The 21,813-nt window shown below is 40.5% G+C and overlaps 1 protein-coding gene across 7 annotated transcripts; it reads left to right on the top strand.

The window, feature by feature from the left end:
- The first annotated feature begins 319 nt into the window (after window positions 1-319).
- Window positions 320-20,670, top strand: LOC142652025 (uncharacterized). Of its 7 annotated transcripts, none has more exons than XM_075827387.1 (7): window positions 10,813-10,950; window positions 16,432-16,506; window positions 17,215-17,289; window positions 17,375-17,431; window positions 17,610-17,684; window positions 18,518-18,595; window positions 19,030-20,670. In XM_075827387.1, the coding sequence occupies exons 3-7, from the start codon at window positions 17,230-17,232 to the stop codon at window positions 19,711-19,713; spliced, it is 954 nt and encodes a 317-aa protein (XP_075683502.1). In that variant the 5' UTR covers window positions 10,813-10,950; window positions 16,432-16,506; window positions 17,215-17,229; the 3' UTR covers window positions 19,714-20,670. The 7 variants fall into 7 exon arrangements, with proteins under 7 accessions (XP_075683498.1, XP_075683501.1, XP_075683502.1 ...); XM_075827380.1 differs by lacking the exon at window positions 10,813-10,950 and adding an exon at window positions 15,731-15,829; XM_075827383.1 differs by lacking the exons at window positions 10,813-10,950; window positions 16,432-16,506; window positions 17,215-17,289; ... (1 more) ...; window positions 17,610-17,684; window positions 18,518-18,595 and adding exons at window positions 320-500; window positions 1,649-1,723; window positions 1,809-1,865; window positions 2,044-2,118; window positions 2,953-3,039.
- Window positions 20,671-21,813: the final 1,143 nt, after the last annotated feature.

Raw genomic sequence — 21,813 nt, 5'->3', positions numbered from 1 at the left:
TATATATATATTTATATAGTGCATGGACCCTGTTGGCAATTAAAGCTCTCATATTCAGATGGCCCCTTTCCCCATTGGTTCCTAAACTGTATATGGTAAATGTACTCTATAGTGTCCCTGACACTTGCTGTAGACTTATCATATATTGTTTCACATTAATCATCACTCAGGGACAACCCTAGATATTAAAGATCAAATTATTGTCAAATAGTGCAGCCATACTGTGTGTTGCTTATAGCTTGTGCTAATAACATATATCAAAGTTAATGTTGTCACTGACATGTTGGCTTCTGATGGGCTTTTGATGATGTCACAAAGCGCTTGGTGATGTCATAATCACCTGGGGGAGTAGGTTATAAAAGGGCCACAGCCATTTTCAGCTTGTTTCTTGTTAGCCATATTTTGGTGCTTAGAGACTTGATCTTTTTTGAAAAATGAGGATCATACTTGTATTAGTGTATTTTACTCTGATCACGCCTGGTAAATGCTTGACATTGCCGGTAAGTTCATCTCTTATTATAAATGTTTGTCAGTTATAACAAGTTGCTGATAGGTGATTTATGTGGGTAGGTGGGAGTTGTTTTGGTGTAGTTCTAGTAAGAATTTATCGACTAGTAAGGAGGAACCGCTAAGGAAATGATGGGTTAGAGCTTATGTAATTGCTATTTGTAAGCAAGTAGTAAAATCTGGGTAAACAGATAATATTCCTATAGTATATATGTCTAGTTCTGTCATCAAGAAGTGGGGTGCTCAGCTCCCAGAGAATTCATCCAAAGCCCCTCAAATTAAGATCCAATAAAATGAGTGATGGCACTTCCCAGTATACCAAAGTGTGCAGACCAGGTGAAAGAAAACAATCACTATGGTATACTGGCGAGTGCGGTGTCTCCTTCTTACTATTAGTAAAATATGTCCCTGCAGCCGGAACTACATTATGTATATAACTTCCTCCAACACATCAAATAAGTGTGTGTATGTGTGTGTGTGTGTGTGTGTGTGTGTGTGTGTGTGTGTGTGTGTGTAATATGTAGATATAGTTTATGTTTTGTATGGAAAGGAGATTGACTATGATGCCAATATTGTCTCTTCGGGACTTTTCATATTGGACTTCTTACTTTCAATCATATGAAAGACCATTTCACAACCTCATCCAATGGACTCTGGAGGTAACGCAACTTATTACTGATATTATATGCAAAATATTCTGTTAGTAAGGAAACAATAAAATTAATCAGGTAGTAATGTTTCTTGTCATTATGAAATATTATCTATCTATCTATCTATCTATCTATCTATCTATCTATCTATCTATCTATCTATCTATCTATCTATCTATCTATCTATCTATCTATCTATCTATCTATCATCTATCTATCTATCTATCTATCTATCTATCTATCTATCTATCTATCTATCTATCTATCTATCTATCTATCTATCTATCTATCTATCTATCTATCTATCTATCATCTATCTATCTATCTATCTATCTATCTATCTATCTATCTATCTATCTATCTACGTCAGTGCCCAATAACATTACCATTATATATATATATATATATATATATATATATATATATATATATATATACTGTGCCCCTATCTGCAGGATATTGACTGTAATAATAACATTTTCATCTTATAGGACTTCTTGTTTTGGATGAAATATCTCCCTTTCTATGGAAGCTCCTACAGAACCCCGAGACCATGGAGGTTTGAGGTAAATACACAACTTCATACTGATTTTACATATAGTTGGATGAATGTTCTTATCTGGGGTATTAATGTGATTATTTGCCTTTCAGGACTTCCAATCTGAGGACATCGTTCCTCATATAAGAATCATGTTCCAGCTCTTCGGGGTGAGTTACTTGCTTGTATATGCTTATATTATGGCTGTTATATCTGCCTTTTATAGAACTTATTGATCTAAGGTAAATTACATCATCCAAGTAAACAGTTCTACATCCAGGAATAATGTCAAATGCCATTATCTGCACCAGAGATGATATATTTTACACTTTTATACTTTTCTTGCAGGGATTTCTCTCTGACCCTGTTGGGGACCCATACACTCCTGCTGGACATAAAAGGATAAGAGAGCGGTGTAATGGCGTAAGTTCAATATATTCAAACATATAACCCTGTAACCTTTAAATAGCAGGAACTTTTATTATTCAGGCTCCTGTATAAGGTGTAGATAGAAGTTCCACTATTTTAAAGAATTCACATGAGACAGAGCCAATATCTACGTCTATTTTACAACTTTTCCTATACTGAGCTGCATACGGGCATCATACAACCTCTGAGTTGTACAGAACTGTAATAGGGCACCTATTGGCTTCTATGGGGCCCTACTTTATGTCCCTATGCAGCAAATGTAATGTTGAGGCATATAGTGGGTTCTTTTCTTTCAGATTTTGTATAAATGTGACAGAAAAGAATAGGTGCCATGTTCTGTCAGACACAATATTATGGAGGTATTCTCACCTATAGGCAATGCTTTAAAGCTTAAATATCTGCAAGATATGACGTCACACATATTCCTTGCCGCAATAAAGCCTACTGAGGCCAAAATTTATATGTTCACTGTAACATTTATAAATGTTAAATTTTATTTTGTTGCAATTTATAGGAAATGATTGATACAAACCCTCGTCTAATAGATTTACTCAAGGGCATTGCTTTAGGGAGTACAAAGTATGAGTTGCACTTTAGTCCTGGTGCCTGAGGGGGCCCATAAGCCCCTCTGCCAGATAAGAAGATACCAGTATTATAAATGGTAAATAGTAGGTGGGGGCCCTGTTACAGATTTTGTATTGGGGTCTAAGAGCTTCAAGTTACGCCTCTGGTTTCAGTCTTAGAACATTTCCAGAGGTCTCTATGTTTTATAACTCTTTACAATTTTCTGGAGATTTCTCTATATCTTCTCACAAATCTGTTTTACAGAATATTGAAATTGGATTCATCACCCCACGCCAGAAGCCAACAGTGTTACAGACGGCCTATAAGTGGATGATTTCTAAGTTCTTTGGGGTAAGTGACACATTTTTCTCAGAAAAAAACAGTAATAGCGCTGTAACCTATGCGCCCAATCACATACTCGCTATCATTTTGTTAAATTAATAAAATTCATAATGGTTGCTGTGATCAATGCCACTGTATTATGTTGATTTTATTAATAGATTTACTCCAGCGTTGCTTAGTGACGAAATTTACATGAAACATGAATCTGATAAATAAGACATTTCATATACAATCTTTTCCAGCCAGTCAAGTTCCTGCTGTCAATCTAATATAGTTTAGGGAATAGAAGTCATAATTTCATTGCTTGCTGAGAACACCAATGCCCCAAGGTTTTACAGAATTGACTATTCATGTGACTAAATATGTATATTTCTTGCAGCTTTACACACACCCAACATAAGTATAAAATAATGTATTTTTAATCTATCTTGTTACAGAAGAACCAACCACATGTGGTGCCCCGAAAAGACCCCTCAGAATGTGACACCAAACTACATTTACGGCTTCTCTATGGCGCGGCCTGTGCCCTGATGATTTCACCACTCATCGTAATGCTGACTGTGGCTACAGTGCTTGCCCATGAGACACCAAGACGCAAAGTGTCATTCAACAACATTGTTCGAGTGCGTTCTATACCACCTGACAACAGAGGACGCAAGGCTCGTTGTTCTGAAGAACACAAGGAGAGGACATTTGTAGATGACAAAAAGCCCAGAAGAAATATATTCAAAGATCTAAGATCTTTCTGGAGCTGCCTAAGTCCTGAGAGAGACTGAGCCAAGCGAAATACTACAATTTTCATCATGAGTTTCTGACCTGTCCCTGATACTTCACCATTACATTCTGGTTACAGGTCTGAGCAGAAACATCTAATCATTTCATCTCGGCTTGTCTAGACTTCACCGCTGGGTTTTATCTATTATTCCTCTTCTTTGACATCTTTTATCTGTTGTGGGACTTTACCCGATGTTATCAGAGGGAAGAACCTGAGTTCTGTCGCCTGCCGGAGGCTCATAGCCAGTTCTATAGACCAGGCACCCTGTTTTACTATCTCTCAGGAAAATCCATCCCAACCACTGACATTATAGTGAGTCCACCTCCCTGAAACATTTATATCACTGTCCTCAGTGAGGTCGGATACACTTTTACTATTATAACAGCTAAATAAAACATGATAAAGCTGCAAAGCAATGCATCATTTATTATAAACAATAAGTTTAAGAAAAATAATAATAAAAGAAAACTGAAACAAAGAATTAGGGTATGTGCACAGTGTAGTTGGCTATCTTGTTGATTCCATAGACATTAAATGGAGCAGTATTGCGCATGCGTGACCACTCCATTTAAATGGGGCATATGACCCTCGTTCTCCTGATCGTTGGAAGACCCAGTAGTGGGACCCCCAGCGATTATACATTTATCATCTATACTTTGGATATCACAGACATAAACGCAATATAAGCATATGGCATATGACCCGCACCATGACAAAGTGTGGGTACACGCGAAACGGCCGTAGGCTTTTGCTCCACATCTATTGCCTTGCTGATTAAACAAAGAATATTTCTACTGAATGGTGAGTGCCATGGATTTTCTCCTCTTTTTTGTGCATTCCACTGAAATGGTCCGTGCATTTTTCTTACTAGATGGAGTGGAGGATGAGCCGCTGGCATAGATACCTCTGCCAATAATTATCTTCTGAGTGATTAAGGGATTGTTAAAATGCAGCATGACCGATCCTTGTTTCTTCTGACAGCAGATACCAAGAGACAGTCAGGGTGCCTTAAAGGGGTTAACCCACTTACTCACATCACGCGACCCCCTATCATTTAGTTTAGCAATAGGTTTACATGACATACAAGTGTTGAGGCCACATAGAGGACACATCCATGGACTAAGGGAATAGGACTGATGATGGAATAATGATGAACAATTACTTCATTGTGTATGTACGGTCTCTAGATGACTTATAAAATGGCTGCCTGTCTCTAGATGATGTTGTCATGTTATTAATAAAGTTATTAATTAAAAAAAACAAACACCCACAGAGGAGACAGGGAGAAGAATATAAGAGCTGCCAGACATGATGAAGAGACGCTGCTGTAGGTGGAAATACTTTTTACTCCTTAGTAAAATACAATTTACCTGTTATATACCTAGACAGTGTTACATGAATGCCAGTGGTCACATGATGTGTGGGGGGTGGGTCACATGACAGACGCCATATTTAGTTCATTCAGTTATCCTATGGATGCATTACTATGGACTAATCTGTGGGCTAAATCCATACTTCCCAACTTTCAAGCAGTGTCAAGGGGGAAGACTGATGCCCCGCTGCAAATTATTTCTCTATTAAGCCACGCCTCTAACCCCGCTCAATCCCCGCCCATACACACCCAGTTCATCCCACAGTATCATGCTCCCATGGTGCCTCCCCACAGAATAAAGTCCCCATAGAATCACCCACACAGTATAATGACCAGATAGTGCCTCCCACACAAGACATTGCCAAATAGCTGCCCCACACAGTATAATTCCCCATAGCTGTCCCCATACAGTATAATGCCCACACAGATGCCTCCATAGCTGCCCTAATATAGTATAACACCCACACAGATGGCCCCATACAGTATAATGCCCACACAGATGCCTCCATACAGTATAATGCCCCCATAGCTGCCCTGTACAATATAATGTCCCCTTAGCAGGTGCCCCCAAACAGTGCAACGTCCCCTTAGCAGGTGCCCCCATACAGTATAATGTCCCCTTAGCAGGTGTCTCATAAAGTATAATGTCCTCTTAGCACAGGGGTCTCAAGCACGCGGCCCGCGGGCTGAATGTGGCCCTTGGGGCTGTCATTTGCGGCCTGCGGGACACAGAGCCGCTAGTATAGACTCTGCTCCGGGACGCTGGAATTCCTTGGGCTTCCTCAGAGCCGGAGTCCCGTGCAGAGCTCTAGTATTCGCTCTGCTCCGCCACTCAGTGGAATTCCCTGACATCGCTGTCCATATATTGACAGTGCGTCAGGGTCTTCCCCAGAGCAGAGTCCCGGGCAGAGCGCTAGTATCCGCTAAGCTCCGGGACTCTATGGAATTCCCTGAGATCGCTGTCCATATATTAACAGTGTGTCAGGGTCTTCCCCAGAGCGGAGTCCCTGGCAGAGAGCTAGTATAGGCTCTGCTCTGGGACTCTGGGGAAGCCTCTGACATTGCTGTCCATACATCGACAGTGATGTCAGGGGCTTCCCCAGAGCAGTAGTACCAGTGATGTCAGGAGCACAGCTGGAGTCCCAGGAAGAGCCTATTAGCGCTCTGCCCGGGACTCCAGCTCTGGAGTTGCCCCTGACATCCATGTCCATATATGGACAGTGATGTCAGTAGCAGAGCTGGAATCCCAGGCAATGTGCTAGAAGTGGCTCTGCTCCTGGACTCCAGCTCTGGGCAACCCCCTGACATCACTATCAATATATATGGACATTGATGTTAATGGCTTCCCCAGAATTCCGGCGCAGAGCCTAGACTAGTGCTCTTCTCCGGGACTCCGGCTCTGGGGTTGCCCCTGATATCACATTCCGGGCCAGGAGGATCCCCTGACGTCACTGTGTATGGACAGTAACGTCAGGGGCTCCAAGAGTAGAGGAATCCCCAGCCAAAGCATCGGCAACGCTCTGGCTGGGGATTCCAATCCTAGAGCAGAGGCGTAGCTAGGCTCTCCAGCACCCGGGGCAAAGATTCAGTTTGGCGCCCCTCCCCCCCCCCGAACCTTTTTCTCGACATTTCCTTCCCCCTCGCCATGTTGGTTTTCTCTACCAATCAATGACGTGTCATTTCTTTTCCACATTTTTTTTTATGTAACTCGAGCATAAAAACATTTGTACATATTACAAGCAATATAGTTCTATACACAGCACCAGAACCAAGCTCAGTACATAAATACAGCACCAGAACAAAGCTTAGTACATATATACAGCACCAGCACAAATACAGCTCAATTTAGTACAACCCCTGCCGTATAGGTGTGTACGCGTAAAACAACAGCTCCTAGCATGGCCCGAACAATGGTAAGGATATGCTGGGAGATGCTGTTTCACAAAAAATAAATCATATCATAATCACACCACCCATCATCTCGCTGCAGATCACACAGTAACTACAGTACTGATTAGAGGCAGAATAAACATTATCATTAAGTGACTCACCTTTTTCTCCATCCGGTCCAGAACTCTATGATGACTTCTCCCGGTCACATCCCATTTCTGCAGTTTGCCGCTCAGATGTCTTCAGCTTCTCACTTTTCAAGCATTTCTACACCTATAAATAAAGATAAAGTTCTCATTATACCACAAACTATGCCCCTAAATATAATAGTGCCATACACTTCACCTCTAATTATAATAGCACCATACACCATGTCCCACACACTGTGCCCCCTGTAGATAGTGCCTGCCATAGAGCCTCCTGTAGATAGTGCCCCCATAGGGCCCACCCCTGTATATAGTGTCCCACAAATTGCTCCCCCTATAGTGCTCCACAGATAGCCCACCCCTGTATATAGCCCACCCCTGTAGATATAGCCCACCCTTGTATATAGTGCTCCACATGTAGTCCACCCCTGCACATAGTGCTCCACATATAGTCCACCCCTGTATATAGCGCTCCACAGATAGCCCACCCCTGTATATAGCCCCCTGTAGATATAGCCAACCCCTGTATATAGTGCTCTATATATAGTCCACCCCTGTATATATCCCCCTATAGATATAGCCCACCCCTGTATATAGTGCTCCATAGATAGCCCATCCCCTGTATATAGACCCTGTAGATATAGCCCACCCCTGTATATAGATCCCCTATAGATATAGCCCACCCCTGTATATAGTGCTCCATAGATAGCCCACCCCTGTATATAGCCCCCTGTAGATATAGCCCACCCCTGTATATAGTGCTCTATAGATAGCCCACCCCTGTATATAGCCCCCTGTAGATATAGCCCACCCCTGTATATGGTGCTCCATAGATAGCCCACCCCTGTATATAGACCCCCCTGTAGATATAGCCCACCCCTGTATATAGTGCTCCATAGATAGCCAACCCCTGTATATAGCCCCCCTGTAGATATAGCCCACCCCTGTATATAGCCCCCTGTAGATATAGCCCACCCCTGTATATAGTGCTCCTTAGATAGCCCACCCCTGTATATAGCCCCCTGTAGATATAGCCCACCCCTGTATATGGTGCTCCATAGATAGCCCACCCCTGTATATAGACCCCCCTGTAGATATAGCCCACCCCTGTATATAGTGCTCCATATATAGCCCACCCCTGTATATAGCCCCCCCTGTAGATATAGCCCACCCCTGTATATAGTGCTCCATAGATAGCCCACCCCTGTATATAGCCCCCCTGTAGATATAGCCCACCCCTGTATATAGTGCTCCATAGATAGCCCATCCCTGTATATAGCCCCCTGTAGATATAGCCCACCCCTGTATATGGTGCCTTTCATCGTCGGAAGCACGATAGCGCTTCTCTGGTACAAAAGAGCTGAATAGCCGGGAACGGAATGTACCCGGCTATTCATTGCTTCTAATTGTACCTGGCGCCCCTCCTTTAAGTTGCGCCCGGGGCACATGCTCCGCCTGACCCCCTAGCTACGCCCCTGCCTAGAGGGAGCCCCAATGGAGCTATGTACTTGGGGTGTGTGTGGCATTATCTGCAGAGGGCACTGTGGCAGCATCTGTGTAGGGCACTGTGGCAGCATCTTTGGAGGGCACTGTGGCAGCATCTGCGGAGTGCACTCTGGCAGCATCTGCAGAGGGCTCTGTGGCAGTATGTACAGAAGACACTGTGGTATTATCTACAGAGGGCACTGTGGCATTATCTACAGAGGGCACTGTGGCAGCATCTACAGAGGACTCTGTGGAAGAATCTACAGAGGGCACTGTGGCAGCATCCACAGAGGGCACTGTGGCAGCATTCACTGAGGGCACTGTGGCACTATCTAAAATGGGGCTGCCCAATCTTGACATGTGTGTCTGCCAAACACTGCTAACAGATTCGCCGGACTGCCCCATAAAGTATAATGCCCCCTTAGCAGGTGCTCCCCTACAGTGTAATGCGCCATAGTGCGTAATAAATAAATAATAAAATAAATACCCTCGGCGAGTGGAGGATATCCCTCTGTACTGTGAGTGGTTCGACACAGACAGGCGCAATGACGTCACTGCATCGCACCTGTCTGTACGGAGCGGCTCACGGCCTCTTTATAATTTGAATGCTGAAGCAGGGAGGTGACATTCCCTGCTTCAGCATTGGATTCAACTGTCTCTGCGTCCTGAGGACAGTGGGACACCGTTCAGAATCTGGGACAGTCCTGCTGAATCTGGGATGGTTGGGCGGTATGCCTAAACTATTATTGTTTGTTTTTTTAGACTGAAGCAAATGCATTGATATAAGAAAATTATGTGACCAGAATTTCTAATACATGTATATTAAAAATCTGTATGATTTCCTATAATATAAATAAATGAATAAATTAAACAAATAAAAACATGACCCTCCATTTTAAAATAAAGGGACCTGGCTTCCTAAAAGCGGGCGTGGCCACTGCGGCCCAGCAAATTTATAATAATTCATTCCCTAAATCTGGCGTAAATTATAGTGGAAATCAACTCCAGCTTCTAGCTGGCGTAGATTTCCCTCTATGGGGCATAGCAAGGTACTTGGACCATGACCATGCTGGGCCCAGTACCTTGCCCCCAATCGAACTACCTCCATCAGACAATTAAATAAAAAAACAGGAATGCTAAAGGAGCCTTAGGGGACTCGGAGGCGAGGAAGTGAAGCGGAATGGTGAGGTGAGTATGCTTATTTTATTTTATGTTCTATGGGAAGGGGGGAATGGATGGTGCACGGCCGTGGTCTTTGCGACAAAATTGTAGTGCATGGCCGACCAATCGATGCAACAAATTTATTAAGAGGCATTCGTCTTTTAATTAATTTATGTTGCATCTAACTCCAACGAAGACTGGAGTATAAACCGCCAGTCTTAATAAATTGCTCTTTTAGGACTTACACACATGAAGTAATGCAAGATCTGACTGCCCTTTGTGAATAAGACCTCAGGCCCTGCACTTCACATGACACAACATATCAGTTTTACCCAGTCTCCCTTTAAGTACTAAACATCAGTATCTTAATTTAACTCTCTCACTTTGACATTATTACCCTTCCCCGGACATCCAGCTCAGTGAACCTTATGTCATTTGAGATCAGGGGTTCACTCTATGTTTCTAGGGTTATGTTAAGCTAAAAGAGCTAATTGAGTGCGCGCTTTGCTTCCAATAAAGAAGACCTCAAGTGGAAACACAACTTTCCATGTCTGCATTCCCCACCTGACAGTAAACCACACTCTACACTTCTTTTATGTATACTGTACTTACTTATTGAACTGATGCCTTGTCTGGGCTTTAAAAAAGCCTACATCTTGATTCTTAGATTTCCCCAGCTTTCTCTTCCCCTCTGCTTTGCTGTCAATACCATGATGATTCAGCACTGCATCACATGACCAGCTAAAGACCATACCATTTCTCCATGCTGGGGGACACTGTGATTATCATTCTCTCTATATTCTCCTAAATAGGCTGAGAAACCATAAGTATACAGACAGGAAGGCTGCACTATATTCTTCTACATTACACCTGTGTGTCAGGAACCTGTCTAAGTATCAGTGACAGCTGATGATAGAAGTTTTTCTCCCCCCTATGCAAAACTACAGGAACTGCTGAATCCTGTGATGGGTGACACATAGATCTCCATAGACTCAGGTAGAGAAAACGTGTCACCGAGCCTGATTCACACTGCTGCTAAGCAACCATCCCAGTCTGATATATAGAGATAGAACCAGCAAGAAATATAACAGGTGAGAGACTGACACATGGAATACCATAATGGTACACATGGGAATGTTTAGCTTTGGCTGGAGTGACCCTTTAAGGCCATAGACAGATGATTGCTGTAGGATGATCAAATAGCTTTAAATCCAACTTTCCTTATACTCGTTTTACCTAACAGGAAACATTGGTGACAGAGTTGTTCCCATATATATGAAAATGTATGCAGAACAGCAACTAACCTTGCCTAAAAGGGAGGGAATATACTGAATGAACGTTAATCATCATTGTGATACATTTGCTTCTTGATTTAATGATCACCTGGATGTTTGTAGGGTATCATTTTTGTGTTAAAGGAGGATAAGTTAATAGGTTAAGGCTCTGTTCACATTAGCGCAATGGCTTCCATTCTTTAATGATCCATGAAGGCTATGACGGAACTGTTTTCAGATTGATCCCTATGAATCCTGACGAACCCCATTGACTTATAATGGAATTCCTCAGGTTTCCATCTGGATTCCACATTTTTAATGGCAAGAATATTGCTAAAGACTACATTATTTTGTGTGTGTGTGTGGGGGGGGGGGGGGGGGGCTTACACAAAATTGTTCGTTCTACACTTACTTTCTATTAAAACTCATATTGGTTTTAAAGGGGTTATCCGGGGACCAAAAATTGCATTGCAATAATATATTTATGTGAAGCGAAGTAACTTAGTAATGTACTTTATATAAAAATTCTGTACTAAATGGTGCAGTTCAAACTTCGTGAATTGTTTCCTGGAAGTGCTGGAGCTTTTCTACCAATGATCATGCTCCGACACGGCCCCACGTGACTGAACTCTTGCTTCATGTGCTGTTCGTGAACATGACCGCAAGGGGCTGTTACATTGCCTATTGCTTGAGTCCCGAGCAGAGCATCAGCTAGTGCTTTGTTCGGGATTCCAGCCTTGCTCCCGACATCCATATTTGGTCAATTCAGGGGTTTCCAATCGCTGGAGTCATGTTCATGAACAGCACATGAAGCAAGCCCTCAAGTCATGTGGGGCCGTGTCGGAGCATCATCATTGTTAGAAAAGCTCCAGCACTTCCGGGAACAGTACAGAATTTTTAGTTAAAGTACATTAGTAAGTTACTTCGTTTCACATAAATATAGTATTGCAATTATATTATTTTAATTAAACTCTCACCAGATGTGTTTTAAAGGGGAGTTAATGGGGTGTTCCAGTCCCAAAACATTATCTGAACGGTGGGGGTCTGACTCCCGTCACCCCCACCGATCAGCTGTTTTGAAGGTACCCAGAACTCGTACGAGCGCTGCTTACCCTTCATTCTTGTCACCGCTCACTCTGTGAATCGCCGACACACTTGTAGCGGCAGCATAGAGGGTTACAGTCTGTTCACTTCAATGGGCGAAGGTTGTAATACTCTGAACCGCTGCTACAACTGTGAGCAGTAAAAGAAATGAAGGAGAAGCAGCGCTCATACGAGAACAGCTGATCGGTGGGGATGTCGGGAGTCGGACCCCGTCTGATCAAATATTGATAGGCCATAACAATTTTTTGGACTGGAACACCCCTATAATGGTGTTATGGAACTTCACAACATCTGTAATGGTCATATGGTGTTAGCAAACCAGCTTTGCAAAATTTGCTCTCCAAAAGTCAGTTTGCGCACCATTCATTGTAAGCTCCACCTTGCGCCCGACGTGTAACAAATGCACACATATATGGTATAGCTGAGGTCAGCAGAAGTTGCCAAATTTGTATTCAGGTGTGTTGACCCAGTGGCATGCACCAGATTTCAAAAAAATATCACCTAAATTCACATATTCAAATTTTTTTCCATTTTTTTTCCCATTTTTCCTTCTATATTTTAAAAAAAGGTAAATATATCTATAATTTTTGTTACACAATATGGAAGCCCAACATATTCTGAGAAAAACAAGACCAAATACATGTAGGTAAAGTAATAGAACAACAATTTGCTTTTAAATTGGCACATGGCTAAAAATGTGGAAATGCGCCTGGTCAGAAAGGGGAGTAAAGCTTCTGGTCAGGAAGTGGTTAACAGCATTTTAACTGCTTCATGCACATGGCCACATTACGGTTGTTTACAACCTCCAAGTTGTAATATGCCATAATAGGGCACCCAAGACTTTGGGGCCCTATGTACCGCCATATTGCCTAGTATAAAATCCGTACAAATCCAAAATAAGAAAAATTGTAACACGCTCCATCTGGTGCAGCTCTGTAGTATGGAGCCTCAAGGACTCTGTGTGATACCGTCCTGCCTCCTGCACACAACTCTGCTGTGTCTCTATGAGGTCAAAAAGTGACATAGAAAGTCTCATCTCTAAATATCTAGGGCGTTAGACAGATGTAGGGGACCAATCACGCATTACAAGAAACACAAATAGGAGGATTTACCTGTAAAGTATAAGATTATATTTAAGGTTTAAACCATGTGGGTGAGCGAAGGTATTCAAAGGGAAGTGAACAATTTAGGATTTATATATTGTATCCAAAAACATGGGTTTGGCTTTTTGTTCTGAACTATTTGCCCCATATTTATAGTAATTTCTCATTATTAAAACTTTATGATTTGTTATGTTTGCGACACATTATTTTGGATTATTCTGAATACTTACGGAAGGCTTATTCTGGGAATTTCCCCAAATGAATCAATGACCACATCAATAGTTGAACTAGTAATAAATTCACATGCACCATTTTTAAAAACATGGAGCAAGCATGGCAACATCTGGGCAGATTTATCAATGTATTTACAATTTTCTGGTATTAGTACATAGAAAATTATGGCGTTTGGGACGAATGGCATATTTATGAAGCACCTGCTCCACCTTTTCCATTTTTACGAAAGTGTCAGAAAAGGTGAGGGGGGCTACAGAGTCACACCGAGCACAACTCCTTTATAGTAAAAGATTACTGCCTATTTTCTAACAAAAAAAGTTTGAAAACAAATTTAAGTCCGGCCTAACATTGTTTTAATATAAAAGCAGATTCATCAACAGAGCATGTGGCCCATTGATGAATATATTGCACCCTGCACTGGGGGAGAGACTGTATATCTGATGCATCAGTATTGATAAATCTAACCCATTGTGTTCCATTTGGAAAAGACATAGAAACAAAAATGTATCTTTCAGTAGATTGTGGCATCATGTGCAGCTGTGATACTGTTATGTCATGAAAAGCATGTAAAAGGGAACCTGTCAGCAGGTAGATGCTGTTCTAACCACGAGCTGCATGAAATATTGACTCGTACCCTTATTACTGTGAACTATGCTTTACTCTGAAGTGCTGCAGTGTTTCAGAGATAACAGTTTTTAAAAAAGTACTTGGCTCAGGGAGAAGTTTCCACTGGGCAGCTCCCCTCCGGTATCTTCTCCCCCCCCCCCCCGACTCTCATAAGAATGCGCTATGGAAAATTTAATTCTATGAGAAAAATATTTTCCAACTCATTCAGATTTCTGAATTGATTGTGGTTGCAGAATATTTTTGTAGAGTTTTCCGCAGCGTATTTTTTACGCTGCGAAAGTGTGGCTGCAGCCAAGTACATTATAACAAGTTTGTTACATTGTATTAAACCTTTTGGAGCCAGATGATTTTGTAAATTAGACAGTTTTGATGTTGTTTTACTCAGTTCTGACTATTCTAGTAAAAAAATATTTATGGACACCTCATCGTACATCACTATCACTGGACACTCTAAAGCGGAACTGTAATTCAAGTATAATTTAGTATTTCAGGGCAGCATATACCATCAGGTCCGCTGGGCTGTTATGCCAACGGGCAGAAAAATATATTGTACCCTCGGACTAATACTTGGTAAGAAAGAATACAGCGGATATTATACTCATAAATATAAGTCTGCTTTATTAGTGAGAAGAGACCTTATCTGATCTCCCCACCATTCCCTGCCCCCTCAGCAATGATTCATGGCCGCTATGTATCTGCTCCAATGCTCCAAAACACTATTTGTAATGGAAAATACAGAACTTACACACAAAGTGATAATGCCTGATCCAGAGGGGCATAGGTTTTAATAATATATACTAGTCCTTCTCAATGAATTAGAATATCATCAAAAAGTTTATTTATTTCAGTAATTCAATTCAAAAAGTGAAACTCATATATTATATAGATTCATTACACACAGAGTGATCTATTTCCAGCATTTTTTTTCTTTTAATGTTGATGATTATGGCTGACAGTTAATGATAAACCCCAAATTTTGTCACTTTTTTAATTGAATTACTGAAATAAATTAACTTTTTGATGATATTCTAATTCATTGAGAAGGACTAGTACATATAGATTATTTTTCATTTATAGTATATATATATATATATATATATATATATATATATATATATATATATATATATATATATATATATATAGTACATGGACCCTGTTGGCAATTAAAGCTCTCTTAGTCAGATGGCCCCTTTCCCTTCATGGTTCCTAAACTGTATATGGTAAATGTACTCTATAGTGTCCCTGACACTTGCTGTAGACTTATCATATATTGTTTCACATTAATCATCACTCAGGGACAACCCTAGATATTAAAGATCAAATTATTGTCAAATAGTGCAGCCATACTGTGTGTTGCTTATAGCTTGTGCTAATAACATATATCAAAGTTAGTGGTGTCACTGACATGTTGGCTTCTGATGGGCTTTTGATGATGTCACAAAGCGCTTGGTGATGTTATAATCACCTGGGGGAGTAGGTTATAAAAGGGCCACAGCCATTTTCAGCTTGTTTCTTGTTAGCCATATTTTGGTGCTTAGAGACTTGATCTTTTTTGAAAAATGAGGATCATACTTGTATTAGTGTATTTTACTCTGATCACGCCTGGTAAATGCTTGACATTGCCGGTAAGTTCATCTCTTATTATAAATGTTTGTCAGTTATAACAAGTTGCTGCTAGGTGATTTATGTGGGTAGGTGGGAGTTGTTTTGGTGTAGTTCTAGTAAGAATTTATCGACTGGTAAGGGGGAACTGCTAAGGAAATGATGGGTTAGAGCTTATGTAATTGCTATTTGTAAGCAAGTAGTAAAATCTGGGTAAACATAATATTCCTATAGTATATATGTCTAGTTCTGTCATCAAGAAGTGGGGTGCTCAGCTCCCAGAGAATTCATCCAAAGCCCCTCAAATTAAGATCCAATAAAATGAGTGATGGCACTTCCCAGTATACCAAAGTGTGCAGACCAGGTGAAAGAAAACAATCACTATGGCATACTGGCGAGTGCGGTGTCTCCTTCTTACTATTAGTAAAATATGTCCCTGCAGCCGGAACTACATTATGTATATAACTTCCTCCAACACATCAAATAAGTGTGTGTATGTGTGTGTGTGTGTGTGTGTGTGTGTGTGCGTCCGTGCGTGCGTGTGTGTGTGTGTGTAATATGTAGATATAGTTTATGTTTTGTATGGAAAGGAGATTGACTATGATGCCAATATTGTCTCTTCCAGGACTTTTCATATTGGACTTCTTACTTTCAATCATATGAAAGTCCATTTCACAACCTCATCCAATGGACTCTGGAGGTAACGCAACTTATTACTGATATTATATGCAAAATATTCTGTTAGTAAGGAAACTATAAAATTAATCAGGTAGTAATGTTTCTTGTCGTAATGAAATATTCTTCTATTTATCTATCTATCTATCTATCGATCTATCTATCTATCTATCTATCTATCTATCTATCTATCTATCTATCTATCTATCTATCTATCTATCTATCTATCTATCTATCTATCTATCTATCTATCTATCTATCTATCTAATCTATCTATCTATCTATCTATCTATCTATCTATCTATCTATCTATCTATCTATCTATCTATCTATCTATCTATCTATCTATCTATCTATCTATCTATCTCCTATCTATCTATCTATCTATCTATCTATCTATCTATCTATCTATCTATCTATCTATCTATCTATCTATCTATCTATCTATCTATCTATCTATCTATCTATCTATCTATCTCCTATCTATCTATCTATCTATCTATCTATCTATCTATCTATCTATCTATCTATCTATCTATCTATCTATCTATCTATCTATCTATCTATCTATCTATCTATCTATCTATCTATCTATCTACGTCAGTGCCCAATAACATTACCATTATATATATATATATATATATATATATATATATATATATATATATATATATATATACTGTGCCCCTATCTCCAGGATATTGACTGTAATAATAACATTTTCATCTTATAGGACTTCTTGTTTTGGATGAAATATCTTCCTTTCTATGGAAGCTCCTACAGAACCCCGAGACCATGGAGGTTTGAGGTAAATACACAACTTCATACTGATTTTACATATAGTTGGATGAATGTTCTTATCTGGGGTATTAATGTGATTATTTGCCTTTCAGGACTTCCAATCTGAGGACATCGTTCCTCATATAAGAATCATGTTCCAGCTCTTCGGGGTGAGTTACTTGCTTGTATATGCTTATATTATGGCTGTTATATCTGCCTTTTATAGAACTTATTGATCTAAGGTAAATGACATCATCCAAGTAAACAGTTCTACATCCAGGAATAATGTCAAATGCCATTATCTGCACCAGAGATGATATATTTTACACTTTTATACTTTTCTTGCAGGGATTTCTCTCTGACCCTGTTGGAGACCCATACACTCCTGCTGGACATAAAAGGATAAGAGAGCGGTGTAATGGCGTAAGTTCAATATATTCAAACATATAACCCTGTAACCTTTAATTAGCAGGAACTTTTATTATTCAGGCTCCTGTATAAGGTGTAGATAGAAGTTCCACTATTTGAAAGAATTCACATGAGACAGAGCCAATATCCACATCTATTTTACAACTTTTCCTACACTGAGCTGCATACGGGCATCATACAACCTCTGAGTTGTACAGAACTGTAATAGGGCACCTATTGGCTTCTATGGGGCCCTACTTTATGTCCCTATGCATCAAATGTAATGTTGAGGCATATAGTGGGTTCTTTTTGTCAGATTTTGTATAAATGTGACAGAAAAGAATAGGTGCCATGTTCTGTCAGACACAATATTATGGAGGTATTCTCACCTATAGGCAATGCTTTAAAGCTTAAATATCTGCAAGATATGACGTCACACAGAGTCCTTGCCGCAATAAAGCCTATTGAGGCCAAAATTTATGTGTTCACTGTAACATTTATAAATGTAAAATTTTATTTTTTGCAATTTATAGGAAATGATTGTTACAAACCCTCGTCTAATAGATTTACTCAAGGGCATTGCTTTAGGGGGTACAAAAGTATGAGTTGCACTTTAGTCCTGGTGCCTGAGCGGGCCCATAAGCCCCTCTGCCAGATAAGAAGATACCAGTATTATAAATGGTAAATAGTAGGTGGGGTCCCTGTTACAGATTTTGTATTGGGGTCTAAGAGCTTCAAGTTACGCCTCTGGTTTCAGTCTTAGAACATTTCCAGAGGTCTCTATGTTTTATAACTCTTTACAATTTTCTGGAGATTTCTCTTTATCTTCTGATAAATCTGTTTTACAGAATATTGAAATTGGATCCATTGCCCCGCACCAGAAGCCAACAGTGTTACATAAGTGGATGATTTCTAAGTTCTTTGGAGTAAGTGACACATTTTTCTCAGAAAAAAAAAGTAATCGCGCTGTAACCTATGCGACCAATCACATACTCGCTATCATTTTGTTAAATTAATACAATTCTTAATAGTTGCTGTGATCAATTCCACTGTATTATGTTGATTTTATTAATAGATTTACTCCAGCGTTGCTTAGTGACGAAATTTACATGAAACATGAATCTGATAAATAAGACATTTCATATACAATCTTTTCCAGCCAGTCAAGTTCCTGCTGTCAATCTAATATAGTTTAGGGAATAGAAGTCATAATTTCATTGCTTGCTGAGAACACCAATGCCCCAATGGGAAGGTTTTACAGAATTGACTATTCATGTGACTAAATATGTATATTCCTTGCATCTTTACACACACCCAACATAAGTATAAAATAATGTATTTTTAATCTATCTTGTTACAGAAGAACCAAACACATGTGGTGCCCCGAAAAGACCCCTCAGAATGTGACACCAAACTACATTTACGGCTTCTGTATGGCGCGGCCTGTGCCCTGATGATTTCACCACTCATCATAATGCTGACTGTGGCTACAGTGCTTGTCCTGGGTGAGAGCGAGGAGGAATCTTCAAGTCATCAACCTGAACCCGCTGAATTTGATTTACAACTGAGACCAGGATCAACACTGAGCACAACTATGTGCAAGACCAAGGAAAAAATGAAGAAGTTCTTCTGTTGGAAAGTGTCTCCAAGAGAGAATTTATTGGAAGAGGAAAGAGCCTGTATCTCTACACCTGTTCGCCAGCTACAGAGAAATCCGTGCCTCAGTTGGAGGGACAAACTTGCCAGGGAGTTTCAACATCATCTAGGACCCAGAAGGGCAACAACCCTTCTCAAAGAGGAATGTCCTGGACCATCGGTGGCTCCTCCTCACCAGAACGTCAATGAGACATTAACACCAAGACGCAAAGTGTCATTCAACAACATTGTTCGAGTGCGTTCTATACCACCTGTCAACAGAGGACTCAAGGCTAGTTGTTCTGAAGAACATAAGGAGAGGACATTTGTATATGACAAAAAACCCAGAAGAAATATATTCAAAGGTGTAAGATCTTTCTGGAGCTGCCTAAAGCCTGAGAGAAACTGAGCCAAGCGAAATACTACAATTTCCATCATGAGTTTCTGACCTGTCCCTGATACTTCACCATTACATTCTGGTTACAGGTCTGAGTAGAAACATCTAATCATTTCATCTCGGCTTGTCTAGACTTCACCGCTGGGTTTTATCTATTATTCCTGTTCTTTGACATATTTTATCTGCTGTGGGACTTTACCCCGTTTTATCAGTGGGAAGAACCTGAGTTCTGTCACCTGCCGGAGGCTCATAGCCAGTTCTATAGAGTGAACAGGAACGCGCGCTCACTAGCCCCATTCTAATCCCCTGAGGACACTGTGTCTACAGCGAAACATGTCGGGGGGGCTAAGACATTTTTCATAGCCAAGTCAGACTAGCCTCTATATCTGGTTTCATTGACATACTCACGCATCATTCAGCAGTCTGCAGCTTCTGCCCTATGCAGTCACATCGTTGTATCTACGACACCCTATCCTGTCACAGACAAGACATAGCAGATATAGAGTCAGTGCCAGCTGACTTTGGCCAAATTTGTAACCACAATGCGTCTGTTGTTGTCCTCACATGGACATTTTAAAGCATACTAATAAAAGTTACATTTTATTGTTGGTTATATAGTAGTTGGGAAATTGGGTGCTTATGTGCCTCCAGCACAACAGTTTTCTCCATTTGATTCATACACCTGCCAACTACTAGGGTCTTCCAATTTTTTCTAGTTCTATAGACCAGGCACTCTGTTATATTATCTCTCAGGAAAATCCTTCCCAACCACTGACATTATAGTGAGTCCACCTCCCTGCAACATTTATATCACTGTCCTCAGTGAGGTCGGATACACTTTTACTATTATAACAGCTAAATAAAACATGATAAAGCTGCAAAGCAATGCATCATTTATTATAAACAATAAGTTTAAGAAAAATAATAATACAAGAAAACTGAAACAAAGAATTAGGGTATGTGCACAGTGTAGTTGGCTATCTTGTTGATTCCATAGACATTAAATGGAGCAGTATTGCGCATGCGTGACCACTCCATTTAAATGGGGCATATGACCCTCGTTCTCCTGATCGTTGGAAGACCCAGTAGTGGGACCCCCAGCGATTATACATTTATCATCTATACTTTGGATATCACAGACATAAACGGAATATAAGCATATGGCATATGACCCGCACCATGACAAAGTGTGAGTACACGCGAAACGGCCGTAGGCTTTTGCTCCACATCTATTGCCTTGCTGATTAAACAAAGAATATTTCTACTGAATGGTGAGTGCCATGGATTTTCTCCTCTTTTTTGTGCATTCCATAAACATTTTCTCCTTAACTCCCCCATTCACATATATACTGAAATGGTCTGTACATTTTTCTTACTAGATGGAGTGGAGGATGAGCCGCTGGCTGATACCTCTGCCAATAATTATCTTCTGGGTGATTAAGGGATTGTTAAAATGCAGCATGACCGATCCTTGTTTCTTCTGACAGCAGATACCAAGAGACAGTCAGGGTGCCTTAAAGGGGTTAACCCACTTACTCACATCACGCGACCCCCTATCATTTAGTTTAGCAATAGGTTTACATGACATACAAGTGTTGGGGCCGCATAGAGGACACATCCATGGACTAAGGGAATAGGACTGATGATGGAATAATGATGAACAATTACTTCATTGTGTATGTACGGTCTCTAGATGACTTATAAAATGGCTGCCTGTCTCTAGATGATGTTGTCATGTTATTAATAAAGTTATTAATTAAAAAAATAAACACACAGAGAAGAGACAGGGAGAAGAATATCAGAGCTGCCAGACATGATGATGAGACGCTGCTGTAGGTGGAAATACTTTTTACTCCTTAGTAAAATACAATTTACCTGTTATATACCTAGACAGTGTTACATGAATGCCAGTGGTCACATGATGTGTGGGGGGTGGGTCACATGACTGACGCCATATTTAGTTCATTCAGTTATCCTATGGATGCATTACTATGGACTAATCTGTGGGCTAAATCCATACTGCCCAACTTTCAAGCAGTGTCAAGGGGGAAGACTGATGCACCGCCGCAAATTATTTCTCTGTTAAGCCACGCCTCTAACCCCGCTCAATCC

The sequence above is a fragment of the Rhinoderma darwinii genome, chromosome 5 (genome assembly GCF_050947455.1).
Source record: "Rhinoderma darwinii isolate aRhiDar2 chromosome 5, aRhiDar2.hap1, whole genome shotgun sequence".
Classification (NCBI taxonomy): domain Eukaryota; kingdom Metazoa; phylum Chordata; class Amphibia; order Anura; family Rhinodermatidae; genus Rhinoderma; species Rhinoderma darwinii.
The sequence above is the reverse complement of the archived record's forward strand: the minus strand, read 5'-3'. Positions and strand labels throughout refer to the sequence as shown.